This window comes from Carassius auratus, chromosome 12 (genome assembly GCF_003368295.1).
Source record: "Carassius auratus strain Wakin chromosome 12, ASM336829v1, whole genome shotgun sequence".
Lineage (NCBI taxonomy): Eukaryota > Metazoa > Chordata > Actinopteri > Cypriniformes > Cyprinidae > Carassius > Carassius auratus.
The window spans coordinates 14704907-14729298 of record NC_039254.1 but is presented as its reverse complement, the minus strand read 5'-3'; the positions used below and the strand labels follow the sequence as shown (position 1 = coordinate 14729298).

Genomic DNA, 24392 nt, shown 5'->3' with positions numbered 1-24392 from the left:
CTGCCTTTCGTAAAGCAAACAGAGAGACCCGCCCCCAAACTAACACCATTGGTTCAGCCAGTGTTCCTGTGTCAGGTGGACTGGATTCTCGCAAAAAAAACAAAACAACAACAACAACAAAAACGCGGCCATGTTTTGACACAGCAACAGAGCCACAGTGTTGCCACTTGGTGCTATTATATTGGTCTCTACAAGTAAGCTTGATAAGAGAAAGTATTTTCACAAAAATAGAAAGATGCCCATGTTTGTGTTTACTGAACACTGACCGCAAAAAACACATGCTTGAATACAATGGGACGCAAGTTGAGGATCTATACATCTCCTCAGTAGTGCAGTGTTGCCATAGTAACCCAACCCTGACTGCAGAGGGGACGTGAGCCCTGAAATCAAATTCGCCTTCACACAAACACAGAGTATGAGAAGACGTGATTTGCCACACCAGCATATCTATGTTTCTGTATAACCAATCATTTCTGAACTCTGGAATCATGAGTGTGTGGTTACGTGTATATATATATACATCTGCTAAGATTCATCTCTTACTCTCTGTCTCTTTGAAGGAGCACATCCTGTCAAGACTTCTCCATTTCCACTCCTTCCATTTAGACAATTAGTGGTCAATGTTTAGAAAGAAGGCTTTATCAGTCTAGACAATCAGTTGTCCTCCTCAGTGAGTACACTCTGTCCCCTTCAGTCCCTCCACTTCAAACACCAGCACTCGAGAAGTTTGTTCACAGTGACCCTTAGGACACGAATAAAAATGAGCAGGAAGTCAAACTTGATCTTGGGGGGAATTAATGAAGAATGAATTGCCCACTGATAGCTAAATTCATTCGCGCATGCTGTGTGTTTTTAGCAATAGCACCAGAAAAGGAATTAGTTTATTCTTAAACAGAATATTAAGTGTTTATTTTAGAAAACAAACTTTCTTAAAGAAATTTTACAAGTTCACCAGTTTAATTAGTTTGTCTTTAAACATGCACGCATTTCACAGGAGAACTATGTCCCTTTTATTCAGTCTGATGAAAATAAAAATGTTTACACAATAACGGACTATTCGCAAAGAGCTGGACTGACGCTGCTGATATCCGCCATGTTGCCCCGACATCTACACCCGGTCTCCATAGAAATCCATGTTAAAACGGAGTAAAAAGGATTGACTGAATTGAAAATATTTCAGTATAACTAAATATAAATATGTGCAGAGGATTTAGCTGTGCTGTTATTGGCTGCCACAGTAATAGTAATATGCTAGGTTAAGCTAAATTCCTTTAAAGTACTTGTTTTGCGTATCAGAAATCAGTGCTTTAGAGTATGAAATACTAAAATGATTTGTTGAAAATGTGTGTTCTTATCATTCTGTGGACAAAATCCATTGAACTTTTCCCTGATCGGGAGCTGTATATGCACATTTGCGCTTATCAGTTTCAGTGCAGCTTACCTCTTCATGTCATCTTCCCACTCATTAAACTATGACAAGTCCTTTACTGCAAAAAGACAGTCATTGGGACACTGTAAAGTGATGAAACTATGATGCCCTTTGCTTTTTAAAACCATTTTCATAGGTTTCACATTATATTGTTGGCTCTGAAAATATGTAACATTAAATGTGCATGCCCAGTAGTCGCGGCTGTATCCCTTCTAGCCTAAACCACAAATCAGACAGGACAGTAGATTAACTTCGGTGGACTTAAACTTGAAAAATGTGTTCTGCAGTTGCAATAAATAAATAAATAAGTAAATTTCTTTACAAATGACAAAATTTGAGACCTTGTTTCATATCAGAAGTAACCTGCTCTGTCTTGTTGGTCTCCTGTTGTCAGTTTCCTCTTTGCTCTGCGATGTATTTTGTACTGCGTGAGAACATGGTGTGTAGTGTGAGAGCAGCATTGTTTGTCGGGGAAAGCAACAGTAATTAAGGAGGGCAGATCTTTCCGAACGGTCAATTATTACAATTGTTTATAATAATTTTTAACACTTTGTTTAGATTATTATTGTTACAATTTTTTATATTTTTAGAATGAATTTTCCAACAAGATTTCATGAGAAATCCTACAAGATGGGGATTTCATTTGAATAAATATGTTTTGATTTGTATGAAAATACATGCAAGATGGTCCACAAGTTAACCTAACCGTCAGTAAAAAGAGAGTACAAAAATGTACAAATGAGATCAGACAAATTTATACTAATTAGCCATGTCACCAAAAAACTATTTGCCAAAAAGTAAAATTGCCATGAGAGTGTGTTGGAAATTTTCTATTTTAGTACTAAAAATGTGAAACAAGGTTAAAACAAAAACAAAAAGTTGCACAATTGTTCTCTAAATAGTACTGAAAGTAAATAAGGAGAACATAATAAAAAGTTTCCAAAATCTTTTAATCCTGGTGCTGTACTGAAAATCCTTAACCTAATTTGGTGTTACAAGTCAACAAATGACCATTTAAAAATTGCTTTTACTGTAAATATTTAGTCAAGGTACAGTATATCACCAAACATAGCTGATCATTTCTGACTAGAAACAAAAGAAGTGAAAGGAACTCCACAAGTTTGGGGAAAAATAATTCCTTTTTTGGGGGAAGTAGGTAACACTTTAGTATAGTGACCAATTCTGACTATTAACTAGTTGCTCAGCATGCTTATTATTGAAATATTGGCTGGCTGTTTATAAGTATTTATAAAGCACTTATTCTGCATGACCATATTCTACATCCCTAATCCTACCTAATACCTAACTTTAACTACTATCTTAAAGATGCTTTTTTAAAGATCATTATTTTGTGTATTTGGTGTAACACAATATGTTGAGATGCTATAAAGTAAAAAAATAAAAAAATCTAAATACTGTACAAATACGGACCTCTATGCCCCACCTCTCTCAAATGTGTAATTTTCTACAAAGTCCCCCCTTCCGACAAGTTTAGTCTTTTGGCCCGACAGTGGAAACGCAGCTAGTGATGAAGCACGTATAAGCCACAGACGGTTAAGACAGCTGACTCCAATGTGACTCTCTCTCTCTCTCTCTCTCTCTCTCTTTCTCTCTCACATACACAATGCACAAAGCTCTGCATTTGAACAGTCAATAGCAAATACTTCAATTAATAACAACACTGCTTCAACACTAACTGCGGTTACTGAAACCACGTCTTCTTTCTTTGCATTAAACTTTGGACCCCTAACTATTATTCTAAGTTAATTATTAATTAATAGTTATATATTAGTAAGTATCAAATTAGGAGTTTATTGAGACAAAAGTTAAATTTAATGGTTTGTTAATAGGAGAATTGGACCTTAAAATAAAGTGTGACAGGGAAGTTGTTTTGCCTATGTGTGAGCAAAGTCGGTAAGTTTTAGTCCATTTTGATAACATAAAATAGCATTTTTGGAAATAATTAAATGCTCTGTGGGTCACAAAGACAAAGAAGACAACACGAGGGTCAATAAAAATCCCTTGGGACTTAAAAATACCTTAGAATTTCACTGAACATGGCCACAAAATGTTTTCCAATTCTTTAACCAGTGGCTGCCATGATGATCATTGGAAATTGTTGATGATGCAGAACAATAACATGACATATGTTATGCATATGCTATTACAGACTGTTAGTGGATTTTACCAATACCGATAGCTAGGTTGGACCACACTGGCCGATACCGATTAATTAACTGATAGTTTTTAAAATTAATATGAAAACTAAAATAGTGCTTTTCCATACAAATAAAAATAGAAAAACAGAACTGAACCATCATTTGTAAATGAATAAAAATATGAATATTAATTATTGATCATTAAAGTTAGTTCATAGTTTATTAACTAATGTTAAAAGAAGAAACTTCCAAATGTACAAATGTAATAATAGTAAATTTTAAATTAACATACTCTAACAAGGAGCAATACTTACCCAGCTTTCATTAATCCTAATGTTACAAATAGACTCTTATTGTAAAGTGTTACCATTTCATTTCAACAGTCATGCTTTAAAATTTTAATATCTTCAAATATCTACACAAAGGCCATAGCATTGAAATTGCATGGATATTGCATGTACACTAAACTCTCACAAACACTTGATGATTATCTAATCAAAATAACAGAATATGGCAATCAATCAGTCACCTCTCAGGCTGGTTATGTTGGGCTTCCAGTGGTTTTTGAGTCTCACAGTTTTGTGCATACTGTAAATACACAATCCAACAATAGTGACATATAGTGAATTATGGCATCCTTATGTTGCCTTCCGGGATATTTTCTGTGTAGGATAACATTAATTAGGATGACAGCAAAGTGTTTCTCTCTCCAGGTCAGGTCAATCAATACTGACTCATCTCTTGGGTTGCTATTAAGAGATTTGTATGTATCACAGTTATTCTGTGCCATTACTTGAGGTGGTATTCACCAACCAACTCACAGATAAAAGAAACAGATAAAAACAACATCTATTTTTTTTGTACACACATCTGTGGGCCAGTCCAGCTGCCTCTGCTGCTCTGTGCTCCTGTTCAAACTTCTAGATATGTACAACACAAACTCCCATGATTCTGTGAGATGTGGTCTGCACACACAGTGTACATCTGGAGTAAAGCTCTGACAGATCTCCAGAGAACCGAACAACAGCACAAACACACACATCTAAAACCACTGTTTACCACACCGCCAAGATATAAATAAATAACAGAATATTTGGTTTACTAGATAACTACAGTTCATAAATAGGAAATTGTTTATAAATGTCTACAGGTAATAGTTCTTGAAATCATAAAGTAAAAAAGTTTAGGTTTCCCACACCTTACAATCTATGAATTTTAATGACCTTTCCTATTATTTGTGTTGAGGACTATAACAAAATGTTTACTTTAATTTTTTACTTTTTTTAGTTTACATTTAAATATTCAAATTGTGTATATTTCATAATCTAATTTTGTAGAGACCGAACTCACATAGCATAATTTCTAGGCAGTTAAATATTTAAATTCTGATTATGTTTTTTTAAGATTGTATACATTTCCATTTTGCAGGCCATTCTACTAATAATTTCCTGTCCATTCTCAACTATATTGTCAACAAATCTTCCTACAAAAATAATACTTTCTGTTTTAAACACTTTTTGTAGATATAGAAAATATCTGCTCCTTTATACAAAGTCAGAATACAGGTGCTGGTCATATAATTAGAATATCATCAAAAAGTTGATTTATTTCACTAATTCTATTCAAAAAGTGACACTTGTATAGTATATTCATTCATTACACACAGATGATATCAAATGTTTATTTATTTTCATTTTGATGATTACAACTGACAACTAAGGAAAATCCCAAATTCAGTATCTCAGAAAATTAGAATATTGTGAAAAGGTTCAATATTGAAGACACCTGGTACCTTTTCACATCATCATTTCGCTGCTGTACAGTGCCACTGTTTGCTCATTTGAAGCCCATTAGGACTGATTATCATTAACGAAACATCCCTGTCCTGACTGGCTTGCAGCACAGTATAAGAAGACAATGTCGTTTGAGGCACAAAAGCTCATTAACTCCAGCTCAGGAGACGGCAGGCGTCCCAGCAGATCTGGCCCGGACTAATGAACAGCAGTCAGCTCATATTAGCCAGTAGTCTGAACACAGCCGTCCACCAGCACCTGACACAATATAAATCATTGCATTATTCATACTGAGTGTATGAACTCCATATGTCTCAGAACATTTCACAATGCCTTCTTTCTCACACCTTAGGTCAGCTTTATCAGTGTTAGCTGGAGTTCAGCTGCCTGATTGGTCTGATTCTGATTGGTCAACTGTAGCGTTATTGTGGATGATGATAAACTAATATAAGAAGATTATGCTAATATAAGGTGACACTTATACCATTATCTATTATTGTTTTCTATTTTCATATATAAAAATGTAATTGCATCTTCTGTAACATCATAATATTTTATACTGTAACTTTTCTTCCATTTAATCATTAAATGTGTCCTTGCTGAATAAGAAAATTATTTACATAGTAGCAGGCACAATAAAGATGCAAGCTGATAAACTGGTCATACCTGTCCCTTTTGCACAAAACATTTATTTTCGTAACATATTAAAAATATCTGAATATCTGAATATGCATAATAATTTTATATAAATTATATATATATATATATATATATATATATATATATATATATATATATATATATATATATATATATATATATATATAAATTGTATACAGTATATCACAGAAAAAAACATTGCAATGTGTGTTTTTATCCAATATTGTATTGTATTGTATTTATCCAATATATGTATTGAGATTTGACTATTTATGGAATCACTTATTTATTTCGATATATATATTATAGTTTGATAAATATTAGAATTTTTATACTTACTCATAATTACTGTACCTGGTGTATTTACCTGCATACTTGCCTGTAGGCTTAGCTTCTAAATAGTATTAATACCAGACGTTTGTAATAGTTTATATAACTTTTATACGTTTATATAACCCCCCCCCCCCCCCCCCCTCCATCCTGTATTGACCTATGACAATTCTGGTCACCCTGCTTCACAGGGAATTCCTCTTTTCACTTATCCTGTATATTCAATGGCACTCAAACTGGTGTGGTTCAATAGTGCATATAATTAACTCTGCAGACCCACTGATCTGTTCCCTCAGACAGCTCTTGTCTCACTGAGCCAAAACCAAGCTTATTTTGTGTTGCCTACAGAATAAAACAAGGACTGACATTTAGCATGCATTTCAACAGAAATGTGTTATTTCAGACACTCTAAACAGATCTTGTGTCTTATGAACCATCAGGACATCTAAGGGCAAAAATATAATAAATTGAGTATCAAGAGCAAAGCTGTGTGTGTGGTAAGGAAGTCACCCACGTTCTCACAGATGGGTGTCTCACGGTTCAACTGCCCCCTCTGCACCCAATCACAGCCTTCATTTTTCACACGCCAATGGTCAGAGACACACACACACACACACGCTCTCGTCCAGCCTGCAATAAATCAGGTGGTATCAATTTCAACATTTCTTCTCCAATGAAAAAGAAAAACGAATGTTGAGTGTAGATAAAAGACTTAAAATCACTGCAGAAGTGCCCATTATGCATTGGTGTGTAGCTCAAGGACAAAGACAGTATATGTCCACACAGTATTTCCATCAGGACACAGTGATGCCCATAGCAGTGCTTTAACAAGACAATCTGAACACTCTTGGGACACCAGAGTCAGGTAGAGATATTTCTGCACTCTCTGTACAGTGCAGCTTTTACCTATCACACACACACACACACACACACACACACACACATTCTTACTGGCAGCAAATATTAATTAGACCAGCAGCTCTGTTCCCTCTTACGTCAATCTGAGCTCCCCCACAGCAGGAGTGATGACTTTACTGCCTTAGCATGAGGAGGAAAACCCTGCTGAAAAGATTAGCTTCAACCAGCAGGAAGACCATGCTGATCCAAGATTTATTACTATTATTATATTTTTATTTTAAAAGGTTAGTCTATATATATATATATATATATATATATATATATATATATATATATATATATATATATATAAACAAAAATGTGTACTGTTAACCAAGATTTTTCATAGCACTTCCTTATTATTAAATGTACACCTTGTGAAATGTACATCTGGTTGTGGTTTAACTGGTGGATCAGTACAATCACAGCCAGAATCTTGCTGGTTAAGCTAATAAGAAGTCTGGTGGAGACAAGAACATCCTGCTGGAGATCAGCATCCAAATCTCAACATATGCTGATGAGCAGCCATGCTGAGCTGTACAGCAGGACGCAGTGAACGTCCAGAAACACATTCCAAAGTTCCATAGACAACAACTGAGACAAAACACACATTCTGTTTGAATGGCAAATAAATACGACATCATTCCATATGTCAGATTTGATCTCAATGATGTTTAATCATGAGACACATGAAGAGTAATTAAGTCTTTGCTCAGGAGGACATAGAGTTTACCAACTCACCCTGTCTGCTGATGAACAGCAAACCAGAGCTGAAGAAAAAATAAGGCCAAACTTTGTCCCTGTTGTTTGTAGAGCTCAGCAGAAAGTGTGTGGCTCTCAGGAGCTCTGGAGAAACATGCCTGCATTCTCCAGAAAACCACACTCATCTGCACTGTTGCATAAAGACAATGCGTCTGACCGAATAACATCTGATCCCAAAGATCTCAAATTAACCAGTAAATCCTACTTTTTACTTTCTACTGGTTTCAAATATATATATATATATATATATATATATATATATATATATATATATATATATAATTTTGAAATTTCAATTTTATATTTTGTTTTTTAGGTGACTCTGTAACATTGTGTCCATGGACGTTTTTTTTTTTTTTTTTTTTTTACAACCAAATTATTATTTTAGGTTATTATAATTAACTAATGTCTAGGTTATTACAGTTAACTAAAACCATCAAATATTTTTTTTTAATAATTGAGAAAAACCTTATATATAAAATACTGTATATATAGGAAAAATATTTTACCTAGTTGCCAAGAAAACAGTTAGTTAAAATGATATACTGTAAAAAATAAAATCAAAAAACATTAAAATAATATAGATTTTCAAATGGAAACTAAAAGAAAACAAACAAAATGAAAACAGAAATTCTACAAATAAAAACTATTATTATTAAAATATCAATAATACTTTTAAAAATCTAAACACAGTTTATAATAATTGTAATGATTTTGCTATTTCATTATAATTTATGTATATGTGTAGAGGGGATGACTATTGGGACAACATTCAACTGTCAATATAAAAGTCATTTTTGTAAAGCAATGTTGGGGGAAAGGATCAGCGACATTTTATATTATAAAAAAAATTTGCAAAATAACAAAATGTACTAAAACATAATATACATATTGAACAAGTCTCAAGTAGCTGCGGTCAGCTCTGTGTCATCATTTGGTACTCTGTCTCTGCTCTATCACACTGGTCTCCAGCTGAAGTGATGAGCAAGCAGTGCCAGCTCAAAACCTAATCACTGTTTACATACAACACACACCAGCAACCCTTCATTTCATGTAGATGAAGACCGATTACACACTGTTGTCCATGTGTGTTTGTGTCGGCACTGGGAAATGAATCATGATTCTTTTTACTGCTGTAAGAGCTTTCGGTCCTCACTGATTTATATGTGAACCTAGAAGAGCCTCACGTCTCTCTCTTGCTCTGTTTTATAATCTCACTCTTCACTCTCAATTCCATTTCAGGCTTAACCCCATTTTTTTTTTCCTGTATTGCTTCCTTCAGCTTTCTGTCTCGTTGTATCTCAGCTTCTCTTTCTTTGTCCTTCTCTCACTCTATTAAATCAAGGGGGCAAGGTTTGGCAGGTTAGCATAGTCCCCTGCTGGTGGATACTGAAACTACACTATTATGGGGCTAAAAGAAAATTGTTCTCTACTGACAGACATCCAAAAGTAAAAACTTTTTATGCATTATGCACTATTATTATTACCGCAGAACAGCCTGATCTCCAGAGAAGCAGGAAGACAGTGAAATGGGATAATATAAACATCTTCAAAACAGAAAAAAAAAAAATTATATTAATATTTCTCCTTTATTACTTACAAAGGTTAGGAAAATTATATATAAAATTATACAATTGCAATCCAATTATATTAATAATTTTTCTGAGAGCAGCCTTACCTTAGCCAGATCTATTGGAATTCTCTCCATAGTGTCTATAGTGTGACATCAAATACAATTAATCTTTGATATATCTAACCGACAATCTTTCATATTGTTAATCTATTATTTGTTCCAGAACAAATAGTTTTGGCTGAGGGCAAAGTTTAATAACAATATTTTTACCTAACTTTAATGCAGTGTCAGAGTGTTGCTGTTGTTTATTAAATAATACAGTTCAACAAATAATATTTTATACATATGAATAGTAGTAGTATTTCATAATAGTATTTGGCATTCAGAAATACCAAAGTGTGTTAGTGATGGTAATTTTGGTTACAGGTTTTACAATGGGTGTCTATGGGACAAGATTTTTTCTTATTTTTCAATTATTGTTCTGAAAGTAAAGAACTACTACTTTGTTATCTCAGATTATACATTGTGAGTCATACTAACAAATAAAGGCTAGCATTTAACAAAAATTTCTAAATTACTAAATTGATAAATTAAATCCTATTTGAAATTATTGAAATTATTAAAATGTATTAAAATAAATTATTCTTATTCATAGTATTTACCTATTGATTTTTCCTAGTTTTCTTTCCACTTTATATGTATTCTAACTTTTCTAATTGTAATATATTATTTAAATATATTTAAGATAATATGGTAATTTTGGTTACATTGTTCAAACACTAGATGGGGACGGGCAACTGTTTTTTATGAGTGAGTCAAAAGCAAAGATTTTTATTGAAATGGACTTGAATAAAGTTGTAAAAAAACAACATTATTTTTACTTTCATCAACACCTCGTAAATCACAGCCTACAAATACACTGAGCAGTGCTGTCATTGGAAATCACCCTTAACAGATGAAAGGATAGTACGACAAAGTTATTGCTTTCCTCAGAGGACAAATATGAGATTGACCTGAAGAATGAATGCTGTATCAGATGCAAGTAATCACACTCTCTGAGTCCATCTCTCTCTCATAATACTCTACTATACATAATACACTGCTTTTAATAGAGTAAGCAACTCAACGTCCCTTCATAACTAGTTAAAAAGTGATGTTTTTGAATTAGTTATGCAGGCTTGGGCTCCGCTGTTAATCTGTTAATTTTGAGATTTGAATACATGGTAAAAGGAAGTAGTTCTGTACAGGGTTGTTTCTTATTTATTTACACATGCAGTCAAAATGCTGTATATGGAATATCACATTCATAAAGATGCAATATTAAAAAGCCACTATTTTACAATTTGGTTGTATGGAAAATAGCAGCATGAATACCTTTCAAAATATCTCCTTTTGTATTCAGGATTTTAATTTCGGAGTGAAATATTTAATGACCTTTCCGACACCAATTACAGATCGAATGAAAGGATTAGAGAGAGAAAAAATAAAAAGAATCAGTATCTGTTGACAAAGTGTCCCATCAGCTCCAGGGGGGGAAGAGGAGCGGGGGGTGGAGGCCCTGAGGGAGCCCGGTGCTCTTTCCTCAAACAATAAAAGCAAAGGAGGGTGGGGACTGAAAAATGAGGTTGGCTCCTAATAAGTGAGGGAGGATTAATGAAGCTGCTTGGCATGTTTGTTCAAAAAGATGGGGGTGATGCTGCTACTGGTGGAAGCATGTGTTCATGTGTGTATATCTGGGGTCCAAACCCCATCCCCCTTTAAAACATGTGCAGTTTGTAATGCATGGCAGGAAGCAATATTGAACTCAACCCACACATATTAAAAAAGATAAAGAGGTAAAGACGGGGGTGGAAGAAAAAAGACTGGGTGTGGTGAAGGACATTCCAACTAAAATTAATTAACAGCAAGGGGTTAATGGTTTTTGTGCTGGTGGCAAAATCTACTGATTCAAATAAGCACTTGCTCAATCTCTATGTAAATTGAAGCAATCCATTATGAGGCTAAACAACGTATTACATTTGTATAATTTTGATTCGCTCCTCAGTTTGTAAAAGCCCACAAAAACTGTAAAGCAGTGTTTACAGTGGAAGTTTATGGGGCAAGATTTTTTTTCTGAAATTAATAAATTATTACTGTGTTATTTCAAATGATACATTGCGAGTCATTGCATTCAGCAGTAGAAATTGTAAATATTTTATTATAAAATTAAACTATATATATATATATATATATATATATATATATATATATATATACATACATATGTTTGCAAAATACTAGCAAATAATGCTAGCATTTTTTTATAATTTCAAAATTACTAAATTAATAAATGTAATCCTATTGGAAGTGAAAGAAAGTATTCAAATGTAATAAAATAAATTAATCTTATTCATGGTAATTACCTTAAGATTTTTCCCAGTTTTCTTCCCACTTCATAATAAGTATACTAACTTTTCTAAATGTAATCTATTGCTTTAAGTGACTAAAGATAATATTTTAATATGGCAAATCTGGATCTGGGACAAGGACAAAACAAAGTCTATAATTCTCCAAATAACAAAAGGTTGAAATCTGTTCAATCACTCAATCAAAAGTGTTTGAAGTTAAAAATAACACACAACTTCTAAGATTTTTATAAACTGATGGACTAAATTAAAATGATCTTCTGTGGTAATCAGCAGTATATGTCCCAATTTATATTGAACATAGACTGCATGTAAATGCAGCCAGTTCTTATAAAATATATACAGTGATTATTATTAAGTTTACATAATTTACTCTGCACCTGCCAACCAGAACACAAGACACAATGTACAGAGCATCATTTCTATTTGTCTACTGTCTGAAAACAAATTATTTCTATAAGGTGGGCTTTAAATACACATTGAAGAAATGAATAAACTCAAACGTGACTATCACACAAACTGGCAGTCATCCAGCTGCCCAAGTGTTTGTTTCCATTTCTTCAAGCAGAGGACGAAAGCAAAGGGCTGCCAGCAGCCAGCAGCCAGGAGGCATCAGACTAGAGTATGGATTTTTCCTTTTTGGTTTGCCTGCGTGCCGTAACCGTGCATTGAGCACGACACCCGATACACTGCCAAAAGCATACGCACATAAACTCTTCGTCATCTCCAGTAATGACAGCATCCAGGACAGGTAAAAAGCTGAAGCGCATGAGGACACTGTGTCCCTGTGTCTTACTAACTACGTACAAGGACAAAAGCTGAAAGACATCAGTCCAACATGTTAGATTGTAAATCAAAAACAAATATTTTAGATAAATATAAATACTGCTGAAGGAGGACCCTGAGACATATAATAATAGGGCTGCAACAAACTATTATTTTGATAATCGATTCATCTAACAATTATTAGAACGATTAAACGACTAATCGTCGATTATTTTACTGATTAATCAGTAGAATTTGATTATTCAGCTCTTGCAATTAATTAAAATATTTGTATACGTAATAAATAAAAGATAGTCTAATCACTTCAGCTTTGGGAAATAATATTATGTCATTACAAACATTATACAATTAATTTATACAAATAAATATATTTGACACACAAAATGAGATGACAGAGAAACCTTCATATTTAACATTTAATTACTATATTAATTACTTATATTTAATTACTAAAATTAACTGAATGGCACCTCATTCCTTCAGAAATCATTTTAATATACTGATTTGCTGCTCCAAAAACATTTTTTATTATTATTATGTTAAAAACAGCTGAATATAGTTTTTAAAGTTTCTTTGATGAATAGAAAGTTCAGAAGATCAGCATTTATCTGAAATATAATTCTTTTGTAACATTATAAATGTCAATTTAAAGCATCCTTGCTAAATAGTAGTATTAATTTCTACAACAACCCCCCTCCCAACCCCAATAAAAAAAATAAAATAAAAATGATATTGACTCCAAGCTTTTGAATGGTATTGCTTATAATGTTACAAAAGCTTTTTGTCAGATAAATTCTGATCTCTGAATCGTCATCTTCATCAAAGAATCCTGAAAAAATCAGCAGCAAATCAGTATATTAGAATGATTTCTGAAGATCATGTGACACTGAAGACTGGAGAAAATACAGTTTTGATCACAAGAATAGATTACATTTTAAAATATATTCAAATAGAAAGCCGTTTTTTTAAATCGTTAAAATATTGTACAATGTTACTGCTTTTGTTGTATTTTGGATAAAATAAATGCAGGATTGGTGAGCAGAAGAGACTTATTAAAAAAAACAAAACTTAAAAATCTTAACATTACCGTTTAAAAACTTTTGACTGGTAACGTTAGAGTAATCTCTCTTAAAATACCTTGTTGGTTTATGATAATCAAAACAGTCCTGAGCTAGATTAAGCTTTGATCTCTGCAAAACAAACTATCACTTTAATCAAATATTTAATATTAATGTATAATACCGTAAAACTGCTTGATTTAAGGTATTGCTTAAAATACTATAGACCTGACGTGAATGCTTTACTGAGCTCGTGCATACATCTACATCGGTGTAATAAGATGCATTTTTAACTGCTGCTTTCACGCTGCTGTGATATTTTTGTTGTTGTTGTTGTTTATTTCGTTATTGAGAGGAAAACGCTCGTCATATTTTCACATCCAAATGCCATTCGTTTTCTCTGAAGCAGTGCTGAGCGAGCGCTGTATCTCTTCTTCTCTTGAATTGCATCGAGGAGGGCTGAATTACAGTCTTGCACCACAGCGCCACACTGGTCAAACCGCATTGCAGGCTCTAAATTAGGTCAAATTAAATCAAACGAATACTCGACAACAAAAATAATTGTCAACAATTTTTTATTGTCGATAACGTCGATAATGTCGACTAATCATTTCAGCCCTACTAATGGTTAAAAGCTTGGAATAATTAATATTTCAGTTTTTGAAAGAGGTATCTTATGCTTACAATTGATATGATGAAAAACACAGTCGAAGCTGTAATATGTGAAATATTATTATAGTTGAAAAGAACTGTAAGAATGCCCGGGCATCATGGTACTGTTGTTTTGTTTGCAAGATGCCTCCTAATCAACGTATCTGATCACAGACGGAGCTCTAGGAGCTGATCCATAAAGAGTCTAACATGCGAAGAAACAAATCCAGAGCTAGTGCTTTGTCTCACAGTTCTCCTGTACAAACACCACACCTCTCAACACAATCAATAACCTAGAAGCATCTCTCCTTGACCACAGCTATACTGGGAGTACTCTCAGGTATTGATATCCTGAGTGAACGTTTACCATCAGCACCCATTATAGTGTGTCACGTCACTTTAAAACTTTGCACAACGCCACTGTATGGCAGCACACTGCCTACAAGGCTGTCACTGAAGTAAATAAAATAAAAATGTTCTACATTTTGTAAAATCCTAAAAAATAAAATAAAAAAAGATTCTAGACTGCTTAAACTACTAGAATAAATACATTTTACTATGACCTGAGTCACTAATAATCTTTTTCCGTGCATGTTATTCAAGTTATCAAAATCTTCAAAAGTTTGTAATGAGATTGTGACCTTGTGGTCCATCAGAATGTGAATCAACGCTTCTGAGTCAATGGCTTGTATAAAGTTCTAGGGTGTAGATTTTCAGCCACACGCGCACATGAATGACAGAGGTCACTGAGAGTTAAGCTCTCGGTCCTTAAAAAGGCTGAAGGGAGGGTTCAATCACGACACAATGTCCCGTGAGGGATAAAGTGAAGCTGGCTTGTCAACACTATATGCATATGCTGTTGTCCCGCAAGGTTTCATACAGGATTACCAAGAATTTACATAAAGGTGATATATAATATTGTTAAAATCTTTTTTAAAGTTAGAGTATTTTCTTGTAAACCACAACCAGTAATCAAACAAGAAATGTGCAAAGAAGTCCACAACTTGTAAAAAAAAAAAAAAAAAAAAAATGGGTTGCCAAATATCCAATTATTTCTGACCATTTTAATCTATTCTTTGTTTGAATCCAAGAGAAGAGCAGCTAAGACAGAAGCAGATGTGTATGTAGATAGGTCGAGATGCCGAACGCTGAACTGTGACTGATGGGATGGGTTGATGAGGGTTTGTAATGGGATTGAAGCTGGCTGGGACGGGTGGGGGGCTGGGGGTATAATTTTTTTTTTTTTAAGCCCATGGGAGAAGATTTGTGAGCCCCCGGGGGTCTGGATGCCTAGCCCGCGATAAAAATGACACCAGTCACGCATCAGCATGGAGAACGAATCCCACTGCGGATCAAAGACAAAAACACACTCACCCACATGAATCTAAAAAAAACAAAACAACCGCCACTTCAATCTACAAAAACCTCTTATCTTACAGGTTGGCGTTTCAAATCTGTTTAAGTTCAATAAACAACTATGATATACTATTATTATAAAGCATTATTTGATATCTAACTAAGGGTGAGAAATGTTACCAATGTAGAGTAAAAATCTACCCACTAAAATGCTGTTAGCACATTCAACTCTGCATTCTCAGTGTGCGCCTTCTTTGTGATGCACATGTTCGCCCTGTAAATAAGCATTTCCTATCCACACGGGATTCAGCAGCATCACTGCAGTCTTCTTGAAAGCCCTATTTTTATTTCCAAAAACAATTTTTGAATTGTAATGGCCCTCAAAGTGTCATCCCAGACCTTTAAGATGCTTCCAGACATCCCACCCAACCTGCATGCCAGCACCAAAACGCGCCACCCTCAGAGCCATCTATTGGTACCTTTTTCTTTGGATCTTTGGACCTTTTTCTGGGCTTCTTCTTCTTCTCTTTCTCTTCCTCGGCAGCTGTAAGTTCCAAATCAGCTTTTTTCTTCAGCTGGGATGCTGCATGTGCCATGATGCAAAGCTCAAGTGAGATATCCTTTCATAAAGTGTCTTCCAGTCAATAAAGACTGACCACAATCCCTCTAAAGCACAAAGACAAAAATTTTTAAAAAAAATTCTCTCCCAGACACCTTCTGTGAGGTCTATGTGTTCCTGTGAGCATCCACCGAAGAGCTGAAGCTTGGAAACTGGATTTGTGTGAGAGGAGATGAACGTTTCAAGGAGACGGTGCTTTCCTCTTGGCGCTTTTTTTCCGGAGTCCTCCTGGCCCTACCTGAACCCATCCCCACCGTGCAGTCAGCCGGGACGGAGCGCAGCGGAGACAGGGATGGGATGAGAGAAAGAGAATGGGTGGAGGGCAGCTGGGATGGAGAATCTTACGCACCAGCTGGAAGTGTCTAAGTGAGGGGAGGAATGGGGGGGCTGATGCTGATGGGTTCTGTGTGTGGATTAACACGCCCTCACATGCACGCGTACACACACACGCGCATTGAAAGAGGGGGACGTCTGTATTGAATCCTCACTGCTGTCTTCAGTTTTCGCATGGAGCACAGTGATCATCAGTATTGGTTTTGTATCCTAGTTAAAATAGCCTGAAAACAAGATCAATTTACTTGAGATTCAAAACTGTGTATGATATTACGACTTGTTTTAGAAAATATATCTTGAACTAAATTCGTTTTTATTATTTTTAAAAGGATAGTTCATCCATAAATTAAAATTTTAACTCCATTTATTTACCCACTTGTTGTTTACAACCTGCTCAACTTTCTTCCAAAGAACACAAAAGGAGATGTTTCGAAGAATGTTCATGCTGCTCTTTTCCATACAATTACAATCAGTGTGATTCATTCATGCAGCAAAAAGGACACAAAAGCACTAGTGCGCTATATTTTGCTTTTTATATTGATCATTTAGATTATGAACTTCTTTCATGAATTTGCTAAGAAAAGCTATGGCAGATGTCAAGATTTTTAAAGAATAATGCAGTCATGCAATTTGTCTGTCCACAATGAACGAGATTATATATATATATATATATATATATATATATATATATATATATATATATATATATATATATATATATACATATATATATTTTTTTTTTTTTTGCGGTTCACTTGTGGTCAATCACAACAGAAGGCATTTAGCAGCTAATGCTTTATAGTATTGTATTTTAATGTATTATATGCTTTATATATTTATAAAACCAATGTTAGACTATATAAAAAAATTATATATATATATATATATATATATATATATATATATATATATATATATATATACATATATATATATATATATATATATATATATATATATATATATATATATATATATATATATATATATATATATATATATATATATTATTTGTAAAAAAAAAAAATTAATAATAATTAATTAATTAATTAATAATTCTCAAATAAATATTGTTTTATGGATGTATAGATATATCTACTGGAAAACTAGCAATAAAGAAAATAAATAAATCCTTTACAGAGCAAGCTCGGTGGAGGATTGGAAGTGTAGATCTACCTTCACAACAGAAATGAAATGGAAGCTCATTCTGCGATGAGACTCACTGTTGCATTACCCCTTCATTCTTAGACAAAGAAAAGCATCCGAATTGAGATCGAAGCCTTACTGCTGTTGATATAGTGCTGTTTTATGGATGCGAGCGGTGCGTGCTTCTGTATTCACACTGTTCACATGTTCCCGCTCTGTTCTGAGCCCCACCTGAGCCCATGATGGGGAACTGCAGTCGCTGAATATTAATGAAGTGACAAGGGGTGGGATGCATTCTTCTGATTGGATAAAAAAGAAAAAGCTGTGCAGCAATTGGCCCAGGAAAAATGGCGGAAGACAGCGGAAACAGCAGCCAACGCCAAGTGAAAGCACATTAACTGTGCATCTCAGTCAGTCTGGGATTTAAGAGCATAATTCCAGTGTGTTGCTGGGCAAAAGTCATCTCCCTCACATTTTCCTCCATCTGTTTCTTAAAAAGAGGGATTTAAAGCAGGTCGTTTGTGAAGAGACAAAGCAGAGAGATTAAATGTAGCTTGTGTGCAAATGTGTTTTAAATAATTAAATCCCTAATTACATCTATTCAGCACATTAACAAGTTTCTAAAGAAAGATTCCTTGTGAGGCCTTTAATAGGATATTAAAAATCTGTGAGAGAAAGATTTGGCTGCTTAATTCTGACTCTAATATCCAGATTTCTATGACTATGGGCATAAAGTCTGGTCCACTTTACATTTTATTCTAGCCAACTTCCCATCTACACAAGACGAGTCTAAATGCATGAAAATCTATTGTGTCTAACTAGCAGATTATCTGAAATTACTGATATTAAATAGGCTGTTATAGAAAAGAATTCCAAAAAAAAGAAAGAAAAAAAAAAGGTTTTAGTTATTTTAGATACAACCAAAATATAAAGACAAATCAGAACTGTTCATCTCTGAGCAACCCACAGCGGTAATTCATTTCTTAATCATCATTTTGAACGAATTTGGTGAACCATTTGGCGCGTTGAACCATTGACCATAGTCGCGTTGGATTTGAAGTGCCGCTGCACAGACCGATTGATGTATAACATCAAAGAACCACGAGAGCAATTCAAAAGCACAAATAGCCGTATGCTCTCTAAAGCATGTGCAGTTCTTTGATGTCACACACTGATCAATCTGATGGTGATGATCCACTTCAAGTCGAAAACAAGCCTTAATGATTTAATGAATCAAGTACCGCGATAGCTTATATATATATATTAGGGGTGACCTCGAATAGTCAATGATTCGATGCTTTGATTCGAGGAACCTGATTTGACTACCAATCTCACCATCGAATATTCGTGGGCTGTTATGATTATGCCTTTCTAACTATATGTGAGCACTCAAAAGTCTGATTTCACCTAGAACTTGCGGTTTTCTCACAATAAGTTAATATGCAGCCTATTATGATAACGCCATGAATAAGAATGTGAAAAGAAAGAAGCTTTAAATTAACATTTTAAAGTGCGTGAATAAATCCAACCACCCCTATAGATTTATGTTTCACTTTCCATAATCCGTGACCGACAGAGGAGCATCTTGGAGGCAGGGATTTAAAACTTTACCAAGACTCAAACTGACACACACAGAAACTGGATTTTTTCGAGCAGGTAGGGTACAAGTGATTTCAAAACATTTCAATGTTGTGAATATATTATTTACCTGATATATATATAAGATGCATTTGATTTTGAGTAAAGCGCTTCATTGTAGTACTACGGTGATATCTCTTCAGCGCACAGCATGAGCAGGACAAACTGCAATGCAGAATATTAATAACTATGAATGGACTGTCACACACATACCATTATAATGAGAACACCATAATAATAAAACGCTGTGAATTTTTAGAGTTTAGCTGCCGTGTTTCTGCACATTGTTTTCTTAAAGAACGCGTCCATAAAAGCAGTTCATTCAGAGACGTTCATTTGCATTCAGGCTCTTTTTGCAGGTAGCCTAAAAGTCCTTATATTAACGTTATGTTGTATACATAACGAAGCGTATTCTATATGAAATTATGAGTTGAATCCCATTGATTAAAAACGTGCTATAAAATGCTCACTCTACTGGTCATCTTCAGCGCGCGCAGCTCAAAACAGCAATGCCGAACATTAATAACTACTGTCATATAGGCTAACTTTTAATGAGAGCACTATTGTAAAAACGGTTAATTGTTATGGTTTCGCCGGCGTTAGGTGTTAACTATCTTTATATAAAAACATTATTTACCCCATTTGTATCTGCAAGGCATGTATGTGTTACACATTTTCCCTGTGTGTTAACATCAGTAATTATGACTGTCGAATGTCTGACCTGACTCAATGTATTTTGCACCGCCCCCAAACATATGACTCGACTATCAGTTCGAACATCAGCAAGATTCGAAAATTCCGATTCGACTATGAAAATCTTTAGTCAGGGACACCCCAATACATACATATATATAAGCTTGCTAGTACGAGTTTTGATTTTGTGTGTGTGTGTATGTGTATGTGTGTGTAACATTGCAAATACAACGCTGTACCAGGTGAGCTATCAAGCAAGTTTACTATATCAGAAATGTCATATGATAATAATATGATGCAGACATCACAATTCATTACTTTACAATTCAGCACACTATGGTTAAAGTGTTTTGAGGTCACAGCATATTATAGGCAGGAGTAGGCAAGTTCTGTCCTAGAGAGCCACAGTCCTGCAGAGTTCAGCTTTGGTCCTAATCAAACCCCCCTGAACAAGCTCAACAGTGTCTTCAGAATCACCAATGCTACAGAAAGGTGAGGGGTTTTTCAGGGTTGGAGCTGAACTCTCTTTAGGGCTGAACTTGCCTACCCCTGGTATAGGCACTGCACAAAAACAAGTCTTTAAATAATGTATCTTAATAGTTTGTCTGAAAATAATTTTTTTTCTGGTGTTTTACTTTAGTCTTCATTTCAGCTGAAAACGCCACAATTCTGCAAAAATGTGGGTAGAGGCACATTTTTCCAATGAGCCTGTGTTGGACTTTTTAGATATAGCAGGCCATTCAGAGATTACTTGAAGATATTCAATAATTCATGATGAAATATTGACCGTTAGCTCCTGAGAGCAGAAGAAGACCAGAGCACTGGAGCATGTATGACTGCACAGTTCCTGAGTCACCAGATCCAACACCTGCTTCTGTGAAAGAACACTGATCATCCGGATCACAGCACACACATAACTCATACAATGACAAACATCTACACTGTGTACTTTGTGACCACACAACCACATCAGACAGCATCTAGACATGTTATATGACCAAAAACTCTCTATCCAGTCAACCACGAGATGCATTCATAAAATTTTAAGCAACAACCAAAAACGTAGATCATATATTCACTCTATTTGTTATACACATATCAATGTGAAGGAATGAAGTAAATATTGTTACAGTATGACATTTACAGACGAACACCTAAAGACTGCAGAGGCGTCAGTCCAGCTGATTTCTGTGCACATTTTATTGAAGCTGCGTTTAAAGTAGGTCAGACTGAGACAGACTCCGAACAGAAAAGATCCTGGGTATTTCTGCTCAACACCGCACAGGACTGCGGAAAGACTAGACTAGCAGCCAGCGTCGCTAAATGAGATCAACAAAACAGCATTCACCTCAGTACATCTGCATCATTACAAACCCTTAACTAAAGATATTTGTATGATATTTCTGATTTAAAATTTGTTTAATCAGAGATCGGCCTGGTAATTCAGCTTGTAATTTGCAATTAAATCAACTCATCCCAGGGCCACAAAAGGACTATAAATAGTCACCCCAAGACTATTGTAATAACATGACAAAGCATGCTATAGTTACTGAGGCCAGATCTCTCTGAATGCCATGACATCATCATAACATGATAAGCTCCTCCTATCCGGGAGTGATGTAATCAAATGGACTCAATGATACTGTATTTTCTGTCCATTGTCACAGATATTTATAACTTGTCATTACTTGATTGAACCATAAAGCAGCAGAAGCACTCCCCACTAGATATATTCTAGAATCTTCAGTGTTTGGAAGTGAGAACAATCTAGAGCAGAGACAAAGACATTAACATTACAATAACTCATCTGTGTCTCCATCTACTGGGCGACTGGAGAAATACATCATTTCATGACGAACAATAGCAACAAAAGAACAGCACAAAACATTCATTTACAAAGAGTGTTTTGGCAGTATACGCTCAAAACATGTTACTGAAACTGCTTCTACAACAATGATAACACAAAACAGTGTTGATGTAACAGGCTTCTGTGATTCATCAGCAATAAGTATTGCCAGTCAGTTGATGACATTGTTAAACAGACAGTTTAGACCTAAATACACCATAACAGGTATAATTTCAGAATATTTTATATATATATATTACACACACACATACACACACACACACAATATTGTGTTGTATTCCAAAGAATATGTGCATATATCATCTATGATATTTCATTTGTTTTATACAAGTTAGAGTACAGTAGCCTACATACTACACTGATACATATGAAAATTGTCTGACTGCCTCACTATTTTTTATTGATTAATCATTCTTTTAGGAGAATTATTAATAAAATGATACTGCAGATGTATTTATTTAAAGGAGTAAAAGGATTTTAAAAAAATAGCTACAGCTTTGGAATGACATTACATCTCTACATAATTTTGGGATTTCAGTTAGGGGATGTATTATTTATGGTTATGGTTTTATGGTTAATTTAATGGCACACACCTACAGCAGTGTTCTGAATGTGTGACTTGCAGCTAGCTAGCGGTTTGGAACAATAAAACTGTAGCATGTGCTACTCAATGCACTACCACTGTTTAACCACTAGAGGGAAGCAATAACAAGCCAATGGGAGAGATTTTCTTTTCAGAATTGGTACTTGATAATACATAACTTACAATACATAGAACCAGCAGTTAGACAATGAAAAAGAGACTTAAATAACCACATTTAGTGTTCAGTTCTGAGGTACACATGAACAGAAGAACAGCCAATCATGAATCACCATCGACACTTCCATTATTGACCACCCTAGCAACCCAAACCCAAAGAGGTGTAAGAGGAGGGCAGGGTCATGGAAAGAGGAGATCACAGCGAACTCTGTTCTTTTACAGACAGCAGGGAACAATGGAAAGAATGGCTTGATTAATGAGACCGTGGAGGATTCTGACAGTCATTAGATGTCTGGTGTTTCAAATCTGGACAGATTAAGTCAACATAAGTCAAGTTATCTGGCTTGACAACAGTCAGACACCTCAGTGAGGAGCATCAGTCAGAGCCGGTTTCCAAACGAGTAAGCACTTTACAAAATGCATACTGTAGCCTAAGTAAAATAGCACTTTAACAAGGTTTCATTAAACTCAGACATGTAAAATCAGGCCAGCATATTCAATTCTGCAAATCGTAGTCAAAAATGCATAACCATACATTTGCCACTGTTTTAAAGCAATTATGTCTATAGTCCTGCATTGTTGTGAGCAGAACAAAGTTCTAAAGTACTCAATGTCCTGCTGTAACAATTCTTATAATAATATAAAAATGTATAATAGCCCTATAAAATAAAAATACTATTGTACATGAAGAGCTTTATGGAAACTCCTGCACATTTAACAGTATTTATGAAACTGTCCACATCGCCATATATTATTTTTTACAGTGTATACTCAAAATATGACAATATTTTTTCCCCAGTGTTTATAGGCTATGTGTCATATTAAGTTTTTGTCACCTACTTTAAAACTCGCCAAGTTATGCTCCACATTGTGTGGTAAAATGAGAAAAATTGGGACATTCTAAAAAGTTTAACATGAAAAATGCGTAACGCGGCTTAATGCATTGAGACAGTGTTTAAAAGTCCAAACTCTGTAAAAACTTTATTAAAAAATCATATGTACAGACAAGGACAAGCAGATGAGTCCAGGATACGAACACAATGCGTTAAGCATTTTCCTCCCATAGAAAACCATTAAAAGGTTATTGCCAACGTGGATGTATTAAAAGTGTTGTATTAAATATGAGCTTTCGGTTATTGTCTGTATATAGTATGTTTTATTAGTAGTGTGTTTACTGAGTTTGGTCTTTCAAAAACACTGCCTTAACACATTAAGCCACAATTAATCAATTCCACACAAAAAGCTATATTTATATTAGGTGCATGTCTCGCGTATCCTAATGCTACTTTGCTTTTTCTTTGAATTTATGTGACTGAGGTTACAGAGGACGTTTAAGGCTGATGCTGATCAGCTGATGCTGATGCAACTAATAAAACTATGTTACCATTTTCATTTGAATACATATATAGAGGCCTATATATATATAAAATACCTTCATTGGGGGCTGAGCCCACCTAAAATGAAAATCCTGGAGTCG

General features: G+C 34.7%; 1 protein-coding gene across 35 annotated transcripts in view; it reads right to left on the bottom strand.

Moving 5' to 3' along the window:
- The window catches only part of LOC113111932 (ankyrin-3-like), a 159008-nt gene that overhangs the window by 91094 nt on the left and 43522 nt on the right, over positions 1-24392 (bottom strand). For 9 of the 35 annotated variants that reach the window (XM_026277163.1, XM_026277156.1, XM_026277157.1 and 6 more), the window contains exon 1: positions 16339-16948. The exons of 2 other annotated variants lie outside the window; for them this stretch is intronic. In XM_026277163.1, coding sequence (XP_026132948.1) covers positions 16339-16455 — 117 coding nt within the window. In that variant the 5' untranslated portion in view covers positions 16456-16948. Of the gene's footprint in view, positions 1-16338; positions 16956-24392 lie in introns of those variants that run through there. 24 more of the 35 variants (XM_026277169.1, XM_026277178.1, XM_026277181.1 and 21 more) reach the window with 13 other exon arrangements.